Source organism: Hemitrygon akajei, chromosome 5 (assembly GCF_048418815.1).
Source record: "Hemitrygon akajei chromosome 5, sHemAka1.3, whole genome shotgun sequence".
NCBI lineage: Eukaryota > Metazoa > Chordata > Chondrichthyes > Myliobatiformes > Dasyatidae > Hemitrygon > Hemitrygon akajei.
Genome location: NC_133128.1, coordinates 12793791 through 12818359, shown reverse-complemented (window position 1 = coordinate 12818359; position 24569 = coordinate 12793791). Strand labels below are relative to the sequence as shown.

The 24569-nt window shown below is 42.3% G+C and overlaps 1 protein-coding gene across 2 annotated transcripts in view; it reads left to right on the top strand.

Moving 5' to 3' along the window:
• Positions 1-24569, top strand: part of LOC140727495 (neural cell adhesion molecule 2-like) — a 1581686-nt gene that overhangs the window by 1270342 nt on the left and 286775 nt on the right. For both annotated transcript variants that reach the window (XM_073044851.1, XM_073044852.1), the window contains exon 6: positions 11077-11194. In XM_073044851.1, the coding sequence (XP_072900952.1) occupies positions 11077-11194 (118 nt within the window). The remainder of the gene's footprint in view (positions 1-11076; positions 11195-24569) is intronic.

The following is a 24569-nucleotide window of genomic DNA, read 5'->3' as shown; positions in this document are numbered from 1 at the left end:
GAGACATCAAACACTCCTCATAAGATAAGCCTTTTAACCCCAGATTCATTTGAGCCCTCCCAAACCTTCTCTGAGCCCTCTCCTTTGTCGACACATCCTTTCTTAGATTTAGGGCCCAAGTGAGGCCTTACCAGTGCAGTGCTCCCTGGGTCTTGCACTGAAACAGTTGTGTACATTCTTGTGCTTAGGTCTCTGGAGTAGGAATTAAATCATTGGGACTGAGTTGAATCACATCTGACACACAGTCAGAATTCTTATTCTCACCCTGTGGGGATATAAATCGGTTTAGCAATTCATCTCCCGATATAACATGCTAATTGACTTCTTGCTCAGACTTTAAGTAGCTCTGGAACTGTATATGGGGGACTGAAAGCAATGGCTTGAATTTATATGTAATAACATTATGATATTGCAAAACACCTATTGCCTCTGAGGAGGTACTTTGGAACAGGTGCCATCAAGTCACAAAGGGAGGATGTCAATGTACCTTTGAGTTAGGCTGTGATGTGATTGGTTTTGGATCAGTGACAGGTTTTTGGGGTTGTGTGAGTGCTGTTGTCAACCCTAGGCATACTGTGTTTTGTTGGTCCTTTGATGCCCTGATACATTAAGAACCAATCCAACTCCACTTCAAATATACCAATGACCTGGCCTCCACAGCTTACCGTAGCAATGAATTCCACAGATTAATTAACTTCTTATCAAAGAAATTCCTCCTCACCTCAATTCTGAAGGGATATCCTTCTATTCTAAGACCGTGCTCTTTGGTTCTAGATTCCCGCCCCTATAGGGAACATCCTCTCTATGTGTACTCTATATAGGCCTTCGGATATTCAGTAGATTTCAATGAGATAACCCTCCTCATTGTTCTAAACTCCAATGAGTACAGGTCCAGAGCTTTCAAATGTTCCTATTACATTTTTGTCCTAGAGCTTGCATCAGGACTAGATCTGGTGGGGAGACAGTCCAGAGGAGGGGCAGAAGCTGACTGGTGATAGGTGGAGCCAGGTGAGGAGTTGATGGGTAGGTGGAGAAGGAGTGTAGTTGGGAGACAATGGTTGGTGGTTGATGGGTAGAGACAGATCTGTTTCTGCTCCAGGATACGGCAGTTGTAGTCTCTAGTCTCCAACAACAGGCTGGTCTTGTTAGCAATGCCTGCACCAAGCAAAGTAATCAAAATCAAATTGTTTAATGCCAATTTCTTTGAACGGTATCTGGGGTTATAAAGACAAGCTTTCAGAATTCCAAGCAGCAATGATTTGGAAAAGCCCTGTGAAATTAAGTTTAAATCTTGAGGTAAGTTTGTTGCAATTGTCATGTGTGGTAATCTTGCTGGGTAACTGGGGATGATAGGAATAGAACACACACAAAAAGTGCTAGAGGAGATTGGTAGGTCAGGCAGCATCTACGGAGGGGAATAAAGAATCAATGTTTCAGGTTGAGACACTTCCCCTTCTTTTCCAGTCCTGATTAAGGACCTCAGCCCTAAATGTTGACCATTCGTTCCACTCCACATCTGCTACCTGGCCTACAGAGTTCCTCCACTATTTTGTGTGTGTTACTTTTCATCAGTTGCTTTATCTTCCTGGCGTATTTCAGTACGGAACCAAATGTGTTGTTCTGGATTTCCAGCATCTGCAGAATCTCTTGTGTTTATGATAAGAGCAATCTTTGTTCTCTCTGAATCCTGGAATTCGTTTTTGAAAAGATTCCATTACGGTATGTATGGACTGGAACTCTGAAGGCAAGAGAAGCTCAGTGAGAGTATGAATCTATCTGATGATTTTTCAGAGTGCCGTAGTAACTTATGGAGATGTTGTTGCAGTCCACAGAGTGGTTTCTCATATGACACAGTATTTAAAGGGGTGACAATCTAAAGCAGCAATTGCTGTTCACAACCAATGTTACATTTAATACATGCCATCCCCCCTTTAAAAAAATCATATTTCTTATCTAACACATTTCTGAATTTCACAAGTTTAATTGGGTCTCAACAGTCTCCTTGATCTATGCCACAATGTTGGTCTCACTTGGCTTCACTGGAGTATTAACCCTGTCTTAATTTACCAGTTCTTGATGTCCCATTATGAATCTTCACTGAAATATCACACTTTGATACTCCCCCTGAACAATGGTAGATCTACTTCAGAAGAAACATTGAGAAACATATAAATATAGAAAACCTACAGCACAATACAGGCCCTTCAGCCCACAAACCTGTGCCAAACGTGAACTTACTTTAGAAATTACCTCTGGTTACCCATAGCCCTCTATTTTTCTAAGCTCCATGTACCTATCCAGGAGTTTCTTAAAAGACCCTATTGTATCTGCGTCCACCACTCTCGCTGGCGGCCCATTCCATGCACTCACTATTCTCTGCTTACAAAACTTAACCCCTGATATCTGCTCTGTATCCATTTCCAACCACCTTAAAACTGTACCCTCTCATGTTAGCCATTTCAGCCCTGGGAAAAAGCCTCTGATTATCCACACGATCAATGCCTCTCATCATTTTATACACCTCTATCAGATCATCTCTCATCCTTTGTCACTCCAAGGAGAAAAGGCAGAGTTCACTCAACCTATTCTCATAATGCATGCTCCCCAATCCAGGCAACATCTTTGTAAATCTCCTCTGCACCCTTTCTATGGTTTCCGCATCCTTCCTGTAGTAAGATGACCAGAACTGAGTGCAGTACTCCAAGTGGGGTCTGACCAGGGTCCTATATAGCTGTAACATTACCTCTTGGCTCTTGAACTGAATCCCACAGTTGATGAAGATCAATACACCGTATGCCTTCTTAACCATAGAGTCAACCTGCGCAGCAGCTTTGAGTGTCCTGTGTACTTGGACCCCAAGATCCCTCTGATCCTCCACACTGCCAAGAGTCTTACCATTAATACTATATTCTGCCATCATATTTGACGTACAAAATGAACATCTGCCACTTCTCAGCCCAGTTTTGCATCCTATCAATGTCCCACTGTAAACTCTGACGGCCCTCCACACTATCCACAACACCCCCAAGGGGAAGAAATGTGACCTCAGTGACATTGACTGTGAAATGATTGTTGGTGCCAGATGGGGTGGTTTGAGTAAAACAGAAACTGCTGATCTTCTGGGATTTTCTCTAAGGATTACGGAGAATAATGTGAAATGCTAAGACAAATCCAGTGAGTGGGAGATCTGTGGTGAAAATGCCTTTTAATGAGAGGTCAAAGGAGAATGACTAGACTGGTTCAAGCTGACTGGAAGGCAATTGTAAATCCTGCTGCTCACAGGATTTTTTGCACCATTCTCTGTAAATCTTAGAGATCATTGTGGATGAAAGTCTTGGGAGATCAGCAGTTTCTGAGATACTCAAACCACCCTGTCTGGCACCGACAATCATTCCATGGTCAATGTCACATAGATCACATTTCTTCTCCATTCTGATGCTTTGTCTAAAGAACAACTGACCCCCTTGACCATTTTATGCATTGAGTTGCTGCTATATGATTAGCTGATTAGATATTTACAATAATGAGCAGGTATATCTAATTAAGTGGCCACTGGGTGTATCTTTCAATGTAACTTCAACGACTATATTCACCATCACTACTGGAACCCAACAAAGCATGAATAAGAGTTTTTTTTTCCCTGTGGCTAAAACTTTCATTCCAATATTCATTTCTTTTAGTAGCTATTAGAGTCCAAGACAGTAATGCAGAAAGAAATTCATTCTATGTTTCATCTCTGTGTAGACTGCAGGTTGAAAAGTGTGCTTATTTATCCACTTAACAGCCTCAGTAAAGTCTACCACAATGTGTAAATCATTCTTCTGCATGTTAATTTAGCCTGGGTTTGGGAGAAATCTGAAAGTTTAATGGGACAGCTGTTGAATTAGTGAACCAACAGTCCAGAGACCTGAACTAATTCTGGAAATTGAGTTTAAATCCTGTTGCAGGTTATGTCATTCAGCCTGTAAAGAAAAAGTTTACGAGCCTCAGTTATAGCATGCAGAAAATTAATGAACCTCTAAATAGGCCAACAATCTAGTTCAGGGTTGAAGGCCCGATATCTGCTAGTCCAGGGCCTCAAACTGGAGGTGGTCTGTTCCAGGATTGCAGGCCTGTTTGTATGTGCATACACTGGGTGGGGGGGGTGGGAGGCAGGGGAGAAAGGGTTTTTTTCTGTTTTTGCTTTTTGTATGTTGGCTGTGAGTTGTTCTGCTGAACATTGTGGCATTGGACAGTGTGGCAACACTTGCGGGCTGCCCCTGCCACATAAGCAGAATGTGTTGGTTACAAATGACACATTTCACTGTACTTACTTATTTATTGTTATTATTTTGTTTTTTCTTTTTGTATTTTCACTATTTGATATATTTTTTGTATATCAGCTGTTTGTCCATCTTTGTGTATAGTTTTTCATTGATTCTATTGTGTTTCTTTGTATTTACTGTCAATGCCCACAGGAAAATTAACCTATATGTAGTATATGGTGATGTATATGTGCTTTGATAATGTATTTACTTGGAACATTGAACTTTAAATAATTCTAATCTATCAAGCCATGGAGCAGGAGATATAGAAGCCTGTGGTCCCACACCACCAGGTCAGGTACAACTACTTCCCATCAACTATTCGGTTCTTGAACTGACTTGCACAACCTTAATCATTGCAGTTTAGCAAAACCTTGACAATTTAGGTGGGCTGTTCATGCTATTCTCTGACAATTGACTCATTACTTTTATCTTCATCATAATTTGATATGACCACTTTGCACTTTGACTCCCTCTTCCCCCACCTCACAGGATTGGGAAAAGTTGCAGGAAGTTGTCAACTCAGCCAGCTCCATCCTGAGCAGTAGCCTTCCCACCACAGCCTCCTCAGCAGCCAGGACGAATTCAAGGAGCAATGCCTCAAAAAGGAGGCATCCATTATGATATATATAATTATCTGGATAGACAGGGTCTGATTAGGAACAGTCAACATGGAATTGTGCGTAGAAGGTCATGTTTGAAAAATCCTGTTGAATTTTTTGAACAGGTTACTAGGAAAGCTGACGAGGGTAAAGCAGTGGATGTTGGTTATATGGACTTCAGTAAGGCCTTTGACAAGGTTCCACACGGAAGGTTAGTTAGGAAGGTTCAATCATTAGGTATTAACATTGCAGTAGTAAAATGGATTCAACAGTGGCTGGATGGGAGATGCTAGAGTGTAGTGGTGGATAACTGTTTGTCAGGTTGGAGGCCGGTGACTAGTGGTGTGCCTCAGGGATCTGTACTGGGCCCAGTGTTGTTTGTCATATACATTAATGATCTGGATGATGGGGTGGTAAATTGGATTAGTAAGTATGCAGATAAGACTAAGGTTACATCCACACTATGCCAGATAAATCCATAACCGAAGCTTTTTCTCTTCTTTTTTATCCTCCGTCCACACTAAAACAGCGTTTTCATCCCCCGAAACTGGAGCTTTTCAGAAACACTTTCCAGGACGGGTATTTTTGAAAATGGTGCTCAGGCAGATCAGTGTGGACAGCGTAACCGGAGACCTCTGAAAACACTGTCAGATGCAGCGTGCTATTTCATTGTTTTCTTGAATGCAACCTAACAATTTCAGAACAGATGGCAACAGGACTGAAGCCAGAAGAGTTAGAAATGTACTCACCAAATACATTGACGCATAACTTACTGAATAAATAAGTATACTCACTTTGCCCTGTTTTCTGTCCTTGCTTGTATGAAGGTGGTTTACCTATTTATGCAAGTACTTCTCTGACAACAGATGTGTAACATTGTATGGAAATACAAGATAACACTGATGCAGACATGTTTTATACATTTAACAAGGTGCTTTATTAATGCAACAGAATTAGTCAGTTTTTCAATGTTTGTCGTCAGCCAGGTCATAACAGTCCGTGAACTCCCCATCGGTTGCCTCCGTATGCTCCAGTATTTGTTTTTTTTTAAGTTCTCCTGCGTGGGAGCCAACAGCTGCCCATTGTCAAAGTTTTTCTAGTCTGTAACTGAACAAACATGCACCGTCTTTCACAGCGAGATTCAACACTAAACATGTCACTTGTTTTTGGCAGATGTGTCCTGCGCATGCACAGTAGGAGGAGATTTGACAAAATCTCAATTTCAATATGGATAGAGATATTTTTAAAAATGCATAGTGTGGATGCCTATCATTTTTACACAAAACCAGCGTTTTCAAAATTATCCAGTCTAGTGTGGATGTAGCCTAAGATAGGTGGCATTGTGGATAATGAAGTAGGTTTTCAAAGCTTGTAGAGAGATTTAGGCCAGTTAGAAGAGTGGGCTGAAAGATGGTAGATGGAGTTTAATGCTGATAAGTGTGAGGTGCTACATTTTGGTAGGAATAATCAAAATAGGACATACATGGTAAATGGTAGGGCATTGAGGAATGCAGTAGAACAGAGTGATCTAGGAACAATGGTGCATAGTTCCCTGAAGGTGGAATCTCATGTGGATAGGCTGGTGAAGAAAGCTTTTGGTATGCTGGCCTTTATAAAACAGAGTATTGAGTATAGGAGTTGGGATGTAATGTTAAAATTGTACAAGGCATTGGTGAGGCCAAATTTGGAGTACTGTGTACAGTTCTGGTCACTGAATTATAGGAAAGATGTCAACAAAATAGAGAGAGTACAGAGAAGATTTACTAGAATGTTACCTGGGTTTCAGCACTTAAGTTACAGAGAAAGGTTGAACAAGTTAGGTCTTTATTCTTTAGAGTGTAGAAAGTTGAAGGGGGACTTGATAGAGGTATTTAAAATTAGGAGGGGGATAGATAGAGTTGACGTGGATAGACTTTTTCCATTGAGAGTAGGGGAGATTCGAACAAGAGGACATGAGTTGAGAGTTAAGGGGCAAAAGTTTAGGGGGTAACACGGGGGGGAACTTCTTCACTCTGAGAGTGGTAGCTGTGTGGAATGAGCTTCCAGTAGAAGTGGTAGAGGCAGGTTCGATATTATCATTTAAAAAAAATTGGATAGGTATATGGACAGGAAAGGAATGGAGGATTATGGGCTGAGTGCGGGTCAATGGGATTAGGTGAGCGTAAGCGTTCGACACGGACTAGAAGGGCCGAGATGGCCTGTTACCATGCTGTAATTGTTATATGGTTATATTCAGGACCTTCATCACCCAGGACATGCCCTCTTCTCATTGCTACCTATAGGAAGGAGGTACAGGAGCCTAAAGGCACACACTCAGTGTTTCAGGAACAGCTTCTTCCCCTCTGTCATCTAATTTCTGTATGGACATTGAACCCACAAAAGCCAGCTCACTACTTTTTTGCATTACTTATTTACTTTAACTTTATATGTATATACTTCTTACTGTAATTTAGTATTTTTATTGTGTATTGCAATGTACTGCTGCCGCAAAACCACAAATTCCATGACATATGCAGGTGATATTAAACCTGATTCTGATTATATTATTCTTGTGTATGTTGTGTATCTGATGCTGTGTGTTTTGTGATGCTGTTGATAAGGTTTTCATTCCAACTTACAAGGGGTGATTGATAAGTTCGTGGCCTAAGGTAGAAGGAATTAATTTTAGAAAACCTAGCACATTTATTTTTCAACATAGTCCCCTCCTGCATTTACACACTTAGTCCAGCGGTCATGGAGCATACGGATCTTGGACCTCCAGAAAGTGTCCACAGATGGGTGATTGATAAGTTTGTGGCCTAAGGTACAAGGAGATGAGTTAGACAGCCCTCATTACATGCTCAACTCTTTGTGTGATTTTACAGAATGTTTGAATTTAATAATTCGTCTCCTTCTACCCTAGGCCACGAACTTATCAATCACCCCTGCTGTGGACACTTCCTGGAGCTCCAAGATCCATATGCTCCACGACTGCTGGACTAAATGTGTAAATGTAGGAGGGGACTATGTTGAAAAATAAATGTGCTAGGTTTTCTAAAACTGACTCCTTCAACCTTAGGCCACGAACTTAACAATCACCCCTCGTAGAATCAAGCAACATCCATGGAGGGAAAAGGTTGTAAGAGTATAAGATACAGGAGCAGAATTCTGCCATTTGGCCCATTAAGTTTGGTACACCATTCAAAAATGGCTGACAGTGTTTTCTACCCCACTCCCTTACCTTCACCCTTTACCAATGGAGGAACAGTGGGATCTTGGGGTCCACGTCCATAGATCTGTCAAAGTAGCCACACAAGTTCATAGAAGGTGTATGGTGTGTTGAAGCCGGTGGGGGGGTATTGAAGCATATGACAATAAACTCGACTTCATTCTAGCCATTCAGCCCAATTAATCTTTTCTGGCCATGCAAATAGCTACGGGAGAGGATTTGAGTTCTTCAGCCTTTGTTCTCATTAAGGAGTGGAGCAGACCTGGAGGGCTCAGGAGTGGTCCTATTTTCTGCCTTTCTCTGTCCTTGCACTCCAGCAATCCGTTGAAATGAGTCAGTTAACCAGGGCTCCTGTAGGTTTCTACAAAATCCTCATTATTCATGTTACATGCATTTTGTTCACCTGTCTGTCTTCTCTGGTTATCTAAATTTCATACATCAGCAGCAGCGCATATAAAATTGATATATGTTCCCCCTGGGTTCAAGCTATTTGCTATTCAAAGACTGATGATATACATAATGTTTTCAGATGATTTTTCTTTAATTTTATAAGCAACCTACAACAGTTACCTTTCCAGCTCCAAATTGGTCAATTTTGACCACTTACAGAGAGTGTTCCCTATATTTCTATTGGCTTTGCATCCCTGATTGTAAGTAGAAATAAGGACATCTTCAAGGACTGATGGGCCAAAAAGGCAGCGTCCATCATTAAGGACCCCCATCACCCAGGTCATGCCTTGTTCTCATTGCTACCATCAGGAAGGAGCTACAGGAACCTGAAGGCACACACTCAATGAGACAGCAAATTCCACAGATTCACCACCCTCTGGCTGAAGAAACTCCTCTTCATCTCTGTTCTAAAGGGGATGTCCCTTTAATCTGAGGCTGTGCCCTTGGATTCTAGACTTTCCTACTAATTGAAGCATTCTCTCCACTTTTCAGGTCCAGAATCTGAGTTCTTCAGCATTATATTTAGCTTCAGATTCCAGCTTCTGCAGTTTCTTGTGCCTTACCTCTCTATATCTTGTATAAACCCACTATGATAGTGTACACCTCCATCAATTATCTCTCATTGTACAAGTCAGAAGTGTGATGGATGGCGTAGATAGCAGGGAACTTTTACCCTGAGCAGAGGCACCTGAAGACAAAATTCACAGATTGAATGTAAGGGGTTGGAGGTTTCAAGGGGATCTGTCCTTACACCCAGGTGCTGGTGGCAATACAGAAAACTCTGCCTTCTTCTGCCAGTAAAGTTGCAGTAATTCAAACTCTACTGCTCATGCCCACGTACAAGTGTATGTTTTTTGAGTAATAGTAGGCCACGCTGCCCCTCAAACCCGTTTCACCAATTAACTGATCCAGTTGACACCACAACTCCACTTTCCCACCTACCATGGTAATCCTTCAACCTTTTGATTATTTCCTTCAGCCTTAGAAATATTCAGACATTTTGATTCTACTCTCTTTGGGAAAGAAATGTTTCACTCTTCTCTGCCTTAAGTGGGAAAGCCCTAAATTTGAATTCAGTAACCTGAATCACAAGTACCCATAATTCCCGTAGTCACAGATCTCCTCTAGCTCCTGGTTAAGCAACTCATCCATTTTAAAGCTCTCACCCCTGAAATCACTCCAAAGCTCCACCCTTCCCTGTCAGTGTGTCCTCCGCTCACTCCATGCATCCCTGCATCCCTCCAATCCTGGCCTCCTAAAGTTCAGAAGAATGAAGGGGAATCTCATTGAAACCTATCAAATATTGAAAGGCCTAGATAGATTGGATGTGGAGAGAATGTTTCGTATGGTGGGGGAATCTAAGGCATGAGGACACAGCCTCAGAATAGAGAAATGTGCATTTAGAACAGAGGTGAGAAGGAATTTATTTAGCCAGAGGGTGGTGAATCTGAGGCATTCATCACCACAGATGGCTGTGGAAGCCAAGTCATTGGGTTTAAAGTGGAGGTTAATAGTAAGGGCATCAAAGGTTACGGGGAAAAGGCAGTGGGGTTGAGAGGGGTAATAAATCAGCCTTGATGGAATGGTGGAGCAGACTCAGTGGGTTTAGTGGCCTAATTCCGCTGCTGTGTCTTATGTTCTTATGGATAGAATGCTTTATTGGGTGCAGTGATGAAAATTAGTAAGAGTCAACAGGGGCATGCTGAATTTGTTTAGCCTCCTGAGGAAGTAGAGACATTGGTGACCTTTCTTACCCTTGACAGCAACATAGTTGGATCAGAATAGGCTATATATGATGTTCACACCATTTCCCCCACCCGCAAACTCCAAAAGTCTCTCTTAACCTCAAAAGTACAGGACTACCATATGAGGAGCCCTGAGCCTGTTCTGACTGGAGTTTAGAAGAATGAGGTGGGGGGGGGGGGGTGGTGGAGATCTCATTGAAGGCTACCAAATATTGAAAGGCCTAGATGGAGTGAATGTTTCCTATAGTGGGAGAGTCTAGGACAAAAGGGTACACCCTCGGATGACAAGGACATCCCTTTAGAATAGAGATTAGGAGGAATTTCTTTAGCCAAGGGATGATGAATCTTTGGAATGCATTGCCTCAGATGACCCTGGTGGCCAGGTCTCGGGGTATATTTAAAATGGAGGGTGATAGGTTCTTGATTAATAAGGGTGTCACCGGTTATGGGGACAAGGCAGTAGAATGGAGTTGAGAGGGAAAATAGATCAGCCATAATGGAATGGTGGATCAGACTTGATGGACCGAAAGGCCTAATTCAGCTTATGTTTTTTATGGTCTCATAGAAACTGGAGCACCCGAGGGAAAATAACACTCAAAAGTAAAGGTGAAAATGGAACCCAGATCTCTAACATACCAGGCAACAGCACTACTTGCTGTTCTGGTCTGCTACTAAAATTCTTGTTCATCTAGTGACTGTTATTATAATCTTCATATGTTCTTGTGCTCATGTGCTCTTTTTTCTCTTTTTCCTTCCATCTACAATAGTTCCTCCCACAATCCACGTTCCTGTGCGGTCAGCAAATGCAACGGCAGATCGACAGGAATCTGTAACACTGATGTGTACCGCAACTGGATCTCCAGAACCCAACATTACCTGGTACAGGTAAGACCTGAGAATTGCAAGATTCTCCTACAGCTTGCAAGAATGGAAGGTTTATCTGGAAACTACTTAAAACAAAACCAGGACACTATTCAGAAAAGCTTTGAGGGAGTATTGATTTGCAATGAGTTGGACATCGAACCTAGGAAACAAGTTAGGAGGGCAAAAAAGTTCAAAGTAAGTTTATTATCAAAGTATTTTCACTCAGTGGCCACTTTATTAGGCACCACCTGAGGCCTTCTGCTGCAGTAGCTCAGCCATTTCAAAGTTTGACATGTTGTCCATTCAGAGATGCTCTTCTGCACACCAATGTTGTAACGTTTAGTTATGTGAGTTACTCTCACCTTTCTGTCAGCTTGAACCACTCTCCTCTGACCTCTCTCATTAACAAGATGTTTTCACCCACAGAACTGACCCTCACTGGATTTTTTTTTGTATTTCACACCATTCTCTGTAAACTCCAGAGACTGCTGTGTGTGAAAATCTCAGATCAGCAATTTTCTGAGATACTCAAACCACCCTCTGTGGTGCCAACAACCATTCCATGGTCAAAGACACTTAGATCCCATTTCTTCCTCATTCTGATGTTTGGACTGAACAACTGATCTTCTTGACCATGCTTTTATGCATTGAGGAGTTGCTGCTACATGGCTCTTTAGATATTTGCAATAACAAGCAGGTGTACAGCATAAAGTGGCCACAGAGTATATGTATTTCCATATACTGCACTGAGATTAATTCTCTTGCACACTTACAGGAAAAAAAAACACAGAAGAACTTTACAAAAAAAATACATAAAGAGTGACAAACAACTAATGTGCAAATGAAGATGAACTGTTCAAATAAAATTAATACTGAGATCAAGAGTTGTAAAGAGTCCTTGAAAGTGAGTTCATAGGTTGTCTAATCAATCCAGAGCAGGAGCTTGATGGGTGGAGGGTAATAAACGCTCCTGAACCTAGTGTTGTAGGACTCAAGGCTTCTCTAGTTGTTGCCCAATGGTAGTCATGAGAAGAGGGCCTGGATAGAGAGCAGAGTCATGGAGAATCTCAAAATCTTTCATATTGGAGAAAGGGGTAGCTAGGAAAGAGTAGGTCCCCTTGGGGAATGAAAGGGAAATCTGTGTGATATGAGTGGGATCGAAATGAATATTTCTCATTAGTATTCATCATGGAGAAGAATGTGGAGGATGGGGTGTTCTAGGAAAGGAGGTGCTGATATTCAACAACATTTATTTTTACTTATTGAGATACAGCGCAGACTAGGTCGTTCTGGCCCTTCAAGCCACACCATCCAGCAATCCCCCAATTTAATCCTAGCCTAATTACACAACAATTTATAATGACCAGATAACCTACCAACCGGTACATCTTTGGACTTTGGAAGAAAACCGGAGCACCTGGAGGAAAACTACATGGTCACAGGGAGAACATACAAACTCTTTACAGGCAGCAGCAGAAATTGAACCCAGGTCGCTGGTACTGTAAAGCATACTAACCACTACTCTACTGTGCCGCCCCAGTGGCTGTGTCAGGAAGGATTCAGCGTTAAAGGTATCAGCCTACAGTGTGAATATATCCCCAAGACCAGACAAGATCTATTCTAGGATGCTATGGGAAGCAAGGGAGGAGATTGCTGAGGTCTGACTACCGTAACGCTTTACAGCGCCAGTAATCAGGGTTCACTTCCAGCTGCTGTCATAAAGAATTCTTCATTCTCCCTGTGCTCCCACTTCCTCCCACGCTGCACAGGCATGGAGGTTGGCAGGTTGTGGGCATACTATATTGGTACCGGAAGCATGAAAACTCTTGTGGTCTGTCCCCAGCACAACCGTGTTGATCATTGACTCAAATTATGCGTTTCACCGTCTGTTTCAATGTGCATGTGACAAATCAAGCTGACCTTTAAAGGAGATTTTTGCACCTTCATTAGCAATGGATGATGTACCAGAGGACTGGAGAATAGTTCATTTAATTCCTTTATGCAAAAAAAGGTCAGTAGGAGTAAACCAAGAAACTACAGGTCAGTGAGGCTTACATCAGTAGTGGGGAAATCCGTGGCATAAATTTATGTTCCCTTTGGATTTTGCCTCCACCATAACTGATTGGGACATTTTTCATTGGAGAATAGGAGACTGAGTGGACAACCTTATTAAGCAGGGGTTCCCAACCTTTTTTTATGCTATGGCCCCTACCATTAACTAAGGGGTCTGTAGACTTGGGAGTACAGTTAGACGAGAAGCTAGACTGGACTGCCAACACAGATGCCTTGTGCAGGAAGGCACAGAGTTGACTGTACTTCCTTAGAAGGTTGGCGTCATTCAATGTCTGCAGTGAGATGCTGAAGATGTTCTATAGGTCAGTTGTGGAGAGCGCCCTCTTCTTTGTGGTGGCATGTTGGGGAGGCAGCATTAAGAAGAGGGACACCTCACGTCTTAATAAGCTGGTAAGGAAGGCGGGCTCTGTCGTGGACAAAGTACTGGAGAGTATAACATCGGTAGCTGAGCGAAGGGCGCTGAGTAGGCTACGGTCAATTATGGAAAACCCTGAACATCCTCTACATAGCACCATCCAGAGACAGAGAAGCAGTTTCAGCGACAGGTTGCTATCGATGCAATGCTCCTCAGACAGGATGAAGAGGTCAATACTCCCCAATGCCATTAGGCTTTACAATTCAACCGCCAGGAGTAAGATATGTTAAAGTGCCGGGGTTGATTGTATTTAATGTATTTAAGTAAACTACTTAAGAACTTTTTAAAAGCTATTATTAATGCTTTTTGAGAGAGTGATTTAGATGCATATCATATTTTTACTGAGTTAAGTATTGTATGTAATTAGTTTTGCTACAACAAGTGTATGGGACATTGGAAAAAAATGTTGAATTTCCCCATGGGGATGAATAAAGTATCTATCTATCTATCTATCTATCTATCTACTCCTGGTTGGAAACCCCTGTTAACGAGGTATATAAAATCATGAGGGGGATTACTAAGTTGAATGTGCACAGGCTGTTTCCCGGGAGTGGGGAATCGAGAATTAGAGAGCGTAGGTTTAAAATGAGAGTAGAGAGATTTAATAGGGACCTGAGGAACAACCTTTTCACCCAGAGGCTGGTCAACATATAGAATGAGCTGTCAGAGGAAGTGGTTGAAGTGGGTACATTAACAACGTTTAAAAGGTACTTGGAAAGGAAAGATTTAGTGCAGAATTTTTCAACCCGGAGTCCACAGACTCCTTGTTTAATGGTAGGGATTCATGGATCCATGGCATAAAACCCCTGATTTATAGGGATATAGGTCAAACGCAGGCAGATGGACCTAGCTCGGATGGGTATCCTGATCAGCATGCACCAGCTGGGCTGAATGGCCTCTTTTAGTGCTCTATGACTTAATGACTCTAATCCTTTTTACCAATGACACAAAATTAATGCCACTTCCTTAGCTTTTATCTCCTCCGCCCATGGAAGCATGTCCTTCAAGTTCACCCTTTGTAGGGCCCTCATAATTTTATTCACCTCAATTAAGTCATCCCTTACCTTTGTTCTGTTCCAAAGGAATCAAGCCCACTATCACATATTTCCTTTCAGCTACAGTTTGGCAACCTGAGCACATCTACCATCTACCATATGAACAGTCCATAAACCCATGAACACACTACCTCTCTATTCCTAGCTTACTAATTTTTAAAGATCAGTTCGATATGTCGCAAATATACCGAAGCATTGAAAAATACAGTGATATACCATCGATCTGCGTCTTCGTCCAACACAGTCTGAGGATTGTGCTGTGTCACTATGCTAATGGTGACAACATAGCATGCTCACAACTCACTAACCCTGACCAATGCTCTTGCTCCAAATTCCTTAAGTTCTTATATCCTTATTTCTCCACCATCTCCAAGTCTGTCTCCCACCAGGCCCCAGTCATAGAGCATAGAACAATACAGGACAGAAATGGGCCCTTCAGCTGATCTTGTCCACGCTAAACTATTATTCTGCCTCGTCCCATCGATCTGTGCCAGAACGATAGCTCTCTGTACCCTTCCCATCCAGGTACTTACCCAAATTTCTGAGATTATGAAATAGAATCTGCATCCGCCACTTCCATTGGCAGCTCGTTCTGCACTCTCATCACCTTCTGAGTGAACTCCAAATTAGGCCCATACAACTTCAAAATCCTGTACTCAATACTTTGAATATAGTGATTCTTGAAAGATCGTTACTAGAGGCCCTCCGTTGGATCAGGGTCAGCCTTAGCTATACACAGTCCAGGGCAGTACGATATGGAGGGCAATCTGTTGTCCATGCAGCAAGCTCCCCCTCTCCACACATCTGATGAATCCAAAGAAACAGCAAAGACCGCTACAGTTTAGTACAAGCAGTGTCGCAGGAGTTGCCAGTCAGCGTTGAACTGTTTTAGGGACTCCAGCTGTGGATTTTTCCTCAGGGTATACTCACAAACCTTCCCCATGAGTGGGTATAGCCGCAAGGCAGCTGAGGTTTAAGAGAGATTTTCTTCTCGTAGATGAGCTGCCAACCACAGCTGACAACTCCCCTCGTTTTAAGGTGCAGTAACCACCTTTACCCCCTCTCCTCTCAGGAGAAACATTTCCACCGGGCTTACAAGCTAAGCCACACGTGAAGGCCAGGAGCTGAACTTGGTTGGCAGAGGCTACTTGAGAAGAATGTCATTGGGAGCATTTAATAGGTAGTGGGAACTTATCCCCAGTACCCCTTCCTGGCTATGAAAACCTTAATCATTACTAATGCCTCTACAATCTCTTCAGCTACTGCCATTCAGAAACATGGGATGTAGCCCATCTAATCCAGGTGACTTATCTACCTTCAGACCTTTCAGCTTCCCAAGCAGCTTTTCCCTAGTAGTAGCAACTATACACTCTACCAACCCCTGACAGTCTCAAATTTCTGCACACTTCCTGTCTCTTCCACAGTGAAGACTGTCACAAAATACTTATTAAGTTCATCCGCAATTTCTTTGCCCCCATTACCACCTCTCCAGTAACATTTTCAGGTTTTTGATCTCCCCTCTCTTTTACCCTTTACATATCAGGGAAAAAAGTTGTTTTTCTCTTGTATGATCAGCTAGCTTACCTTTATATTTACTATTTTGTCTCCTTATTGTTTTTTCAGATGCCTCTGTTGATTTTAAAAGCTTCCCAATTCTCTAACTTCCTGTTAACCTGTTTGCTCTATTGTGCTTTTATCCTGACTTTAACTTCCCTCATCAGCCACAGTCTTTATCCTGCCGTAAGAATGCTTCTTCCCCTTTCAGATGAACTGAACCTGGGTCTTCCGAATTGTTCCCAGAAACTCCAGCCTTTGTTGCTCTCCATTATCCCTGTGAGTGTCCCCCTTCCAATCAACATTGCCCAGCTCCTCTCTCATGCGTCTGTAATCCCCTTTACTCCAGTGTAATACTGATACGTCCAATTTCAACCTGCAGAGTGAGTTCTATCATATTATAATCACTGTCTGGTAAAGCTTCCTTTTCTTCAAATTCTCTAATCAAATCTGGTTCAGTACACAATACCCAATCCTGAAGAGCTTTTCCCTCATGGACTCAACCACAAACTGCTCTAAAAAGCCATCTCACATGTATTATAAAAATTATTTCTCTTGGGAGTCAGCATTTTCCCAATCAAACTGCATATTGAAATTCCCCATGACTATCATATCATTACCCTTTTTACATGCCTTTTCCATCTCCTGCTTTAGTTAGCACCCCACGTCCTGGCTACTGTTCAGAGGCCTGTAGGTAACTCCCATCAGGGTCTTTTTACCCTTGCAGTTTCTTAACTCTACCCATAATGATTCTATATCTTCTGCTGTAACACATATAAAATGCTGGAGGAACTCAGTGGTCAGGTAGCATCTATAAAAATGAATAAACACTTGACGTTTCAGACCATGACCCTTCTTCAGGTCTAGAAAGGGAAGGGCAAGATTACAGAATAAAAAGGTGGGGCGAGGGGAAGGAGGATAGCTAGTAGGTGATAGGTGAAGCCAGGTGATTGAGAAAGGTAAAGGACTGGAGAAGGAGGAGTCTGACAGGAGAGGAGAGTGAACCAGAGGAGAAGGGGAAGTAGGAGATGCACCAGGGGGAGATAATAGGCAGGTGAGAGGAAGAAGTGGGGAATGGGAGAAGAGGTAAAAGTCCAGAGTGCAGAATGGGAGAAGAGGGAAGGGGAAGGGGCAAAAAGAGGGAAAAAATTGCCGGAAGGAGAAATCGATGTTCATGCCATTAGGTTGCAGGCTACCCAGATGGAATATGATGTGTTGACCCTCCACCCTAAGAGGCCAAAGACCAACATGTCAGAACAGGAATGGGAAATGGATTTAATATGTTTGGCCACCAGGAACTTCTGCTTTTGGCAGATGGAGCCGAGGTACTCAACAAAGCTGTCTCCCAATTAAGAGGAGACACCAGTGTCTCACCAATTAAGAGGAGGTCACATCAGGAGCACCTGATACTATAGATAACCCCAACAGATTTTCAGGTGAACTTTAGCTCATCTGAAAGGACTGTTCAGGGCCCAACATGGAGGTGAGGGTGGAGGTGAATGGGCATTTGTTGAATTTCTTTCGCTTACAGGAGGGAGAAATGTCAGTTCTTTCTACAAAGAAATACTAAGAATTCCTGTTTCAGATATTCAAGAGAAGTGGAGGAGAAGTAAAAAGATCAAAGCTCAAAGTAAAATTTGTAATCAACGTACCGACGTGTCACCATATTCTACCCTGAGATTCATCTTCTTTCAGGCATTCACAGTAGAATAAATACAATAGAATCAATGAAGAACTGCACACAAAGACAGACAAACAACCAATGAGAAAAAGAAGACAAATTGTGCAGCTATAAAAAAGACAACTAATGAATAAACATGTAATGCCCTGGTTAAGATTTTTACTGCTATGCTGTAGGTATTTCATTTTAGCAGTTCTGTGAGAGCCATCTGTTCTGCTTTCAGCCTGTGTCAGTTTCAGCTGAGACAAGGGACTTTGTTGTTCAACTTAGGATTGTTGTGTCAGCCAATCAGTATAGTGGAATTGGAAGAAGGTTCTAGAGAATGCTGGGTGGAAAGGTTTTTGTGATGGGCACTGGTGTGGGTCGAGGTCTTTCTGGCAGGAGCTGGGAGTAGACAGGAGAGAAGATGGCTGAGGACGACAGCCCTGTTTTGCGCAGATAAATGGTTTCCAGGCGAAGGACCAATACTCCCGTAGGGGAGTCCGTTTGTTCAAGATGGATTTTGAGTGATATTCGGAAGGTGGTGTGTGCCTCCACATAGATCACGGGTCCAGTGTGTGAGTTAAAGACAACTTCAAGATGAGCTCCATTTTGTGTGCACATTTGGACTGGGTTAGCTGTAATCAGCCCTTCTTAGCTTTTTCTTTTCCCTACCAATTGTTTGATAAAGCTGGCATTTGTAAATGTACTGCTTTGTAATTGTATGCAGTGTACGATCTGTTATTTATTGCTGACTGTTAATTGCGGGGGGGGGGTAGTGTTTATGCAGCATTCACACAGAGTGGGATTCGGATGGGCAAGACATCCCACCTTTCCGGTTTTGGTGGGACACGATTCATACTGACCCTAGACGTATCGAGGTGGATTTCTCACCACTGAGTCCGGTGGCTGTTATCGAGGGGGGGTGACAAGTCACATCTCCAAAGCTGCCCAGTAAAAAGGGGTTTCAAATAAATAGCTAGATAGATAGATAGATATATAAATATATAAATAAATACTGAGAACATGAGTTGCAAGAGTCCTTGAAAATGATTCCATAGGTAATAGAACCAGTGTAGTGTTGGTTCAGGAGTCTGGTGGTTGAGGGGTAATAATTGTTTCTGAACCTGGTGGTGTGGGACCTAAGACTCCTGTACCTCCTTCCTGATGGAAGCAGAGAGGAAAGGGATTGTTCTCTTCCAGGAAAAGGTGAAAGTGGAGCCTTGATAATGAATAATGCAAGATGCGCTCGAAAGTCCAAAGGAACAGTGTGGTTAAAATTAATAAATGAGCAATTGCACTGGGTAGATTGTGATGTAGGAGCAAATTTTCAGGAAAATTTCAGAATGATGGAAAATGATAATGGGAGTGATAATGGGCCAACTTCAAAGATCTTACTGTAGTCGAGGGAATTAACAAGATAAAGGGCAGTCGTGTGGATCAATTTCTGCAAGAGATTTCTTTGTAGGTTTCAAGCCCCTAAAAGATTCAGGTACACTGCATCTAATTCTAGTTGTGGATAACTTCATTCACCACAACGCTGAACTGATTCCTGGAGGAATGCAGCAGGTCAGGGAGCATTTGTGGAAAGCAATAAAGAGTTGACGTATTGAGCCAAGACCCTTCATCAGGATATCATGAGACTCGATGAAGGGTTTCAGCCCAAAATATCTGCTCTTTGCTCCTCTCCATAGATGACTGTCCTGTTGAGTCGCTGCACATTTTGTCTGTGTTACTCTGGATTTCCAGCCTCGCAGAATCTCTTGTTTCTGAACTGATTCCACAACTTCAGACTCACTTTCAAACACTCTACAGTTCATGATCTCAGAATCATTTATTTAATTTTATTTTCACCCTTTTTTCTTTTGCACATTATTGTAGTTTTTCATTGATTCTATTGTACTTCTTTGTTTCCCATGAATGCCTGCAAGAAGATGAATCACAAGGTAGTATATGATGACATATACAAACTTTGATAATAAATTTACTTTCTTTGAACTTTGAAATCACAGAGCAAGTATGATATGGGGGCAGTGATGAAAGCATTACAGAAAGGGATTAAGTTTAATATCACTGATATATGTCATGAAGCTTGTGAACTTTGTTAAATTTGACAATAGAAGGGGAGAAAACTAAATTACTATATATATATACACATATAGTAATGATCTTTCAAGAATCACTAGATTCTGGAATGGTTCCCACAGTCTGAACAATTGCAAATGTCACTCCACACATCTAGAAGGGAGAGAGCAAGAAGAAAGGAAACTATGGGCCAGTTAGTCTGACCTCTGTGGCTGGGAAGATTTTGGAGTCCATTATTAAGGATGAGGTCTCAGGGTTCTTGGAGGCACATGATCAAATAGGCCATAGTCAGCAAAGTTTCCTCAAGAGAAAATCTTGCCTGACAAATCCGTTGGAATTCTTTGAAGAAATATCAAGCAGGATAGACAAAGGAGAATCAGTTGATGTTGTGTACTTGGATTTGCAGAAGGCCTTTGACAAGGTGCCACACATGAGGCTGCTTAACAAGTTATGAGTCCATGGTATTCCAGGACGAGCATGGACTATCCATTCTAGCATGGATAAAACAGTGACAAATTGGCGAGAGGCAAAGAGTGGGAATAAAGGGAACATTTTCTGGCTGGCTGCCGGTGACTAGTGGTCTTCCACAGGCATCTGTGTTGGGATTGATTCTTTTCACACTGTATGTTAATGATTTGGATGATGGAATTGATGCCTTGTTGCAAAGTTTGCAGACGTTATGAAGATAGGTGGAGGGGCAGGTAGTCTTGAGAAGGGTGACAGGCTACAGAAGGACTTAGATTAGGAGAATGAGTAAGGAAATGGCAGATGGAATATAGTGTCAGGAAGTGTATGGTCAATCACTTTGTAGAAGAAGTGAAAATACGAGAAACTGAAGGGCAAAGGGACTTGGGAGCCATTGTGCAGGATTCCCTAAATGTTAGTTTGCAAGTTGAGTCTGTGGTGAGGAAGGCAAATGCAATGTTAGTATTCATTTCAAGAGGACTAGAATATAGAAACAAGGATGTAATGTTGAGACTTTATAAAGCACTGGTGAGACCTCACTTGGAATGTTGTGAGAAGCTTTGGGCCCCTCATCTTACAAGGGATATGCTGAAACTGGAGAGGGTTTAATGGAGTTCACGAAAATGATTCCAGGATTGAATGGCTTGTCATATGGAGAGTGTTTGATGGCTCTGGGCCTGCCTTCAGTACAATTCAGAAGAATGGAGGCAGACCTCATTGAAACCTATCAAATGGTGAAAGGCCTTGATAGAGTAGATGTCTCCTATGGTGGAAGAGTCTTAAGACCAGAGGACACAGCCTCAGAATAGAGGGTTCACTTTTAAAACAGAGATTAGGGTGAATTTCTTTCGCCAGAAAGTGATGAATTTGTGGAATTCTTTGCCACAAGCTGCTGTGGATTTTATGTATATTTATGGCAGGGGTTGATAGGTTGTTGATTGGTCAGGGCATGAAGGGATATGGAGAGAAGGCAGGAGACTGGGGCTGAGAGAAAAACTGGATCAGCCATGATGAAATGGCATAGCAGTCCCAATGGGCCAAATGGCTTAATTTTGCTCCTATATTTTAAGGTCTTACTGTCTTATATACAGTATATTAAATGTTTAAATTAAATAAGTAGTGCAAAAATTAGGAAATAAAAAAATTAGTTGTGTAGTGCTCATGGTTTCAATATCCATTCAGAAATCAGATAGCAGAAGGGAAGAAGCTGTTCCTGAATCAGGAAAAGCCAACTGTGCTGATACTGAATAGTTTGGAGGGCAGGTGAGGGGAGCTGCTGTGAGCGGGTCATGCGGCAGCTCGACTGGAGCATGAAAAACTAAATGAACAATGCGGAAGGCCTCCAAAGAGAATCAAGATCAATTATAGTCCATTCACATTCAACACTGAGATGCTTCCAAATCCGGAGGCTCCGAGAATGAAGAGTTAGAGGGCAAAATGAAACAGGTTTATAATATTCCGTAGAGTGCAACACTAAGTACAGAATATTTTGGTTAGAATTGAAAAAGGACAAAGACAGTGAATAAGAATATATCAGTAGATCTCAGAAGTGGAAACCCAAACATATTTATGAATATATAAATGGTAAAAGGCTGTGAAAGCAAGGCCAGGCAGTTCAGCTTCAGTAATAAACTCTTAACTAACAGAAGTATGTCTCTTAGATGCTGAACACTAGAGATTCTGCAGATCAGGCAGTATCTATGGAAACGAATAAACAGTTGATGCTGCAGGCCAAGACCTTCCATCAGTACTGGAAAGGAAGGTGGAAGAAGCCAGGACAAAAAGGATGGGGGAAGGGGAGGAATGCAAGCTAGAAGGTGACAGGTGAAGCCAGTGGGTGAGGGGGGGAATGATGAAGTAAGAAACTGGGAGATGAAAGGTGGAAGAGGTTGATGCACCATCAATAACTCTCTCTGAGACGGGAAGGCGAGTTATTGGCTTTTATTGACTGGAAGAAAGAACAAGCAGTAGTTGACCACCATACTACATCCTGGAGACTGAGGGCCGGGCTCAGGCCTCAATCGCCTTTATACCGGGGTCAGTGGGAGGGGTCACAGGAGCAGTCAGCAGGGGGCGTGTCCAGACAGGTATATGTAGTTCACCACGGAAGTAAAGGGCTGGAGAAGAAGGTATCTAATAGGAGAGAAGAACCGAAGAAGAAAGGAAAGGAGGAGTGGCACTGGGCAGGGGGATGATCAGAAGGTGAGAAGAGGTGTGGAAAGAGGATAATCAGATTGTGGAATTAAAGAAGAGGGAAGGGGGAGGGGAAAAGATTACTGGAAAATGGAGAAGTTGATGTTAATGCCATCAGGTTGGAGGCTATTCAGACTGAATATGCTCATGCTTTCTGGGAGTGGCCTCATTCTAAGATGCTAAATATCCTTCATTTGTCCTCTTTGCAAAAAATTAAAGGTTATCTTGTTTGTCATATGTACACCAAAATTTTTGAAACATACAGTGAAATGCATCATTTAATTGGCAACCATAAGACGTAGGAACAGAATTAGGCCATTCAGCCCATCAAGTCTGCTCTGACATTCCATAACAGCTGATTCTGGATTCCACTCAAACCCATATACCTGCCTTCTCGCCATATCTTTGATGCTCTGACCGATCAGGAAACGATCAACTACTGCCTTAAATATATCCATAGACTTGGCCTCCACCGCAGTCTGTGGCAGAACATTTCACAGATTTATAACTCGCTGGCTAAAAAAATCCCTCCTTACCTCTGTTCTAAAAGTTTATCCCTCAATTTTAAGGCTGTGCCCTCTAGTTGTGGATACTCCCACCATAGGTAACATCTTCTCCACATCCACCCTATCTAGTCCTTTCAACATCTGGTAAGTTTCAATGAGATCACCCCACATTCTTCTAAATTCCAGTGAGTCCAGGCCCAAAGCTGCCAAACACTCCTCATATGTTAACCCCTTCATTCCTAGAATCATTCTTGTGAAACTCCTCTGGACTTTCTCCAATGACAACACATCCTTTCTGAGATATCATGTCCAAAAGTATTGACAATACACCAAGTGCAGCCTGACTTGTGTCTTTCAAAGCTTCAGCACTATCTCCTTGCTTTTATATTCTATTCCACTTGAAATAAATGTTAACATTGCATTTACCTTCTTTACCACAGACTCAATCTATAAATTAACCTTCTGGGAGTCTTGCACAAGGAATCCTACATCCCTCTGCACCTCTGATGTTTGAATTTTCTCCCCATTTAGATGATAGTCCGCACTGTTGTTCATTTTGCCAAAATGCATTATCATACATTGTATTCCTTCTGCCACTTTTTTTGTCCATTCGTCCAATTTGTCTAAGTCCTGCTGCAATCGCATTGCCTCCTCAGCACTACCTACCCCTCCACCTGTCTTCGTATCATCCACAAACTTTGCCACAAAGCCATCAATTCAATTATCTAAATCACTGACAAACAATGTGAAAAGCAGTGGTCCCAATCCTGGCCCCTGAGGTACCGTACCAACAAATGCTTCTTTTATTCCCACTCACTGCCTCCTGCTTGTCAGCCATTCCACTATCCATGCCAGTACTTTTCCTCTGATGCCATAGGATTTTATCTTAACCTCCGAAGGTGTGCAAGTGGAGGGGGGCAAGTGTTGCCATGTGTCTGGCACCAACATAGTTCACCCATAATTTACTGCCCCTATGTCTTTGGAATGTGGGAGGAACCAGAACACTTGGAGGAAACCCATATGGTCACGGGGAGAATGTACAAACTCCTCACAGACAGTGGTGGGAATTAAACTCCGATCACTGATGCTGTATTGCATTATACTAACTGCAATAAATACCAAATATTAGAGGGCACATTATCTGGTTTCCTGATGGTTTGTCCATCCCAAATTATCTACCATACCAGATCAAGCATGTGTGCTATAAGCCTTCATCTCCACTCGGCTCAGAATATTCCTTTGTCACAGTGTGTGCCCACTTCCCTGGAACTGAACCCACAAGAATGGACCATTTAAATTTGACAGATCTTTAACAGAAAGCTAGCTTTATAATCAGACGGTATCAAGGGACAAGACAAAATACTAAGCAAGGTGTTTTGATGCTGGCAGT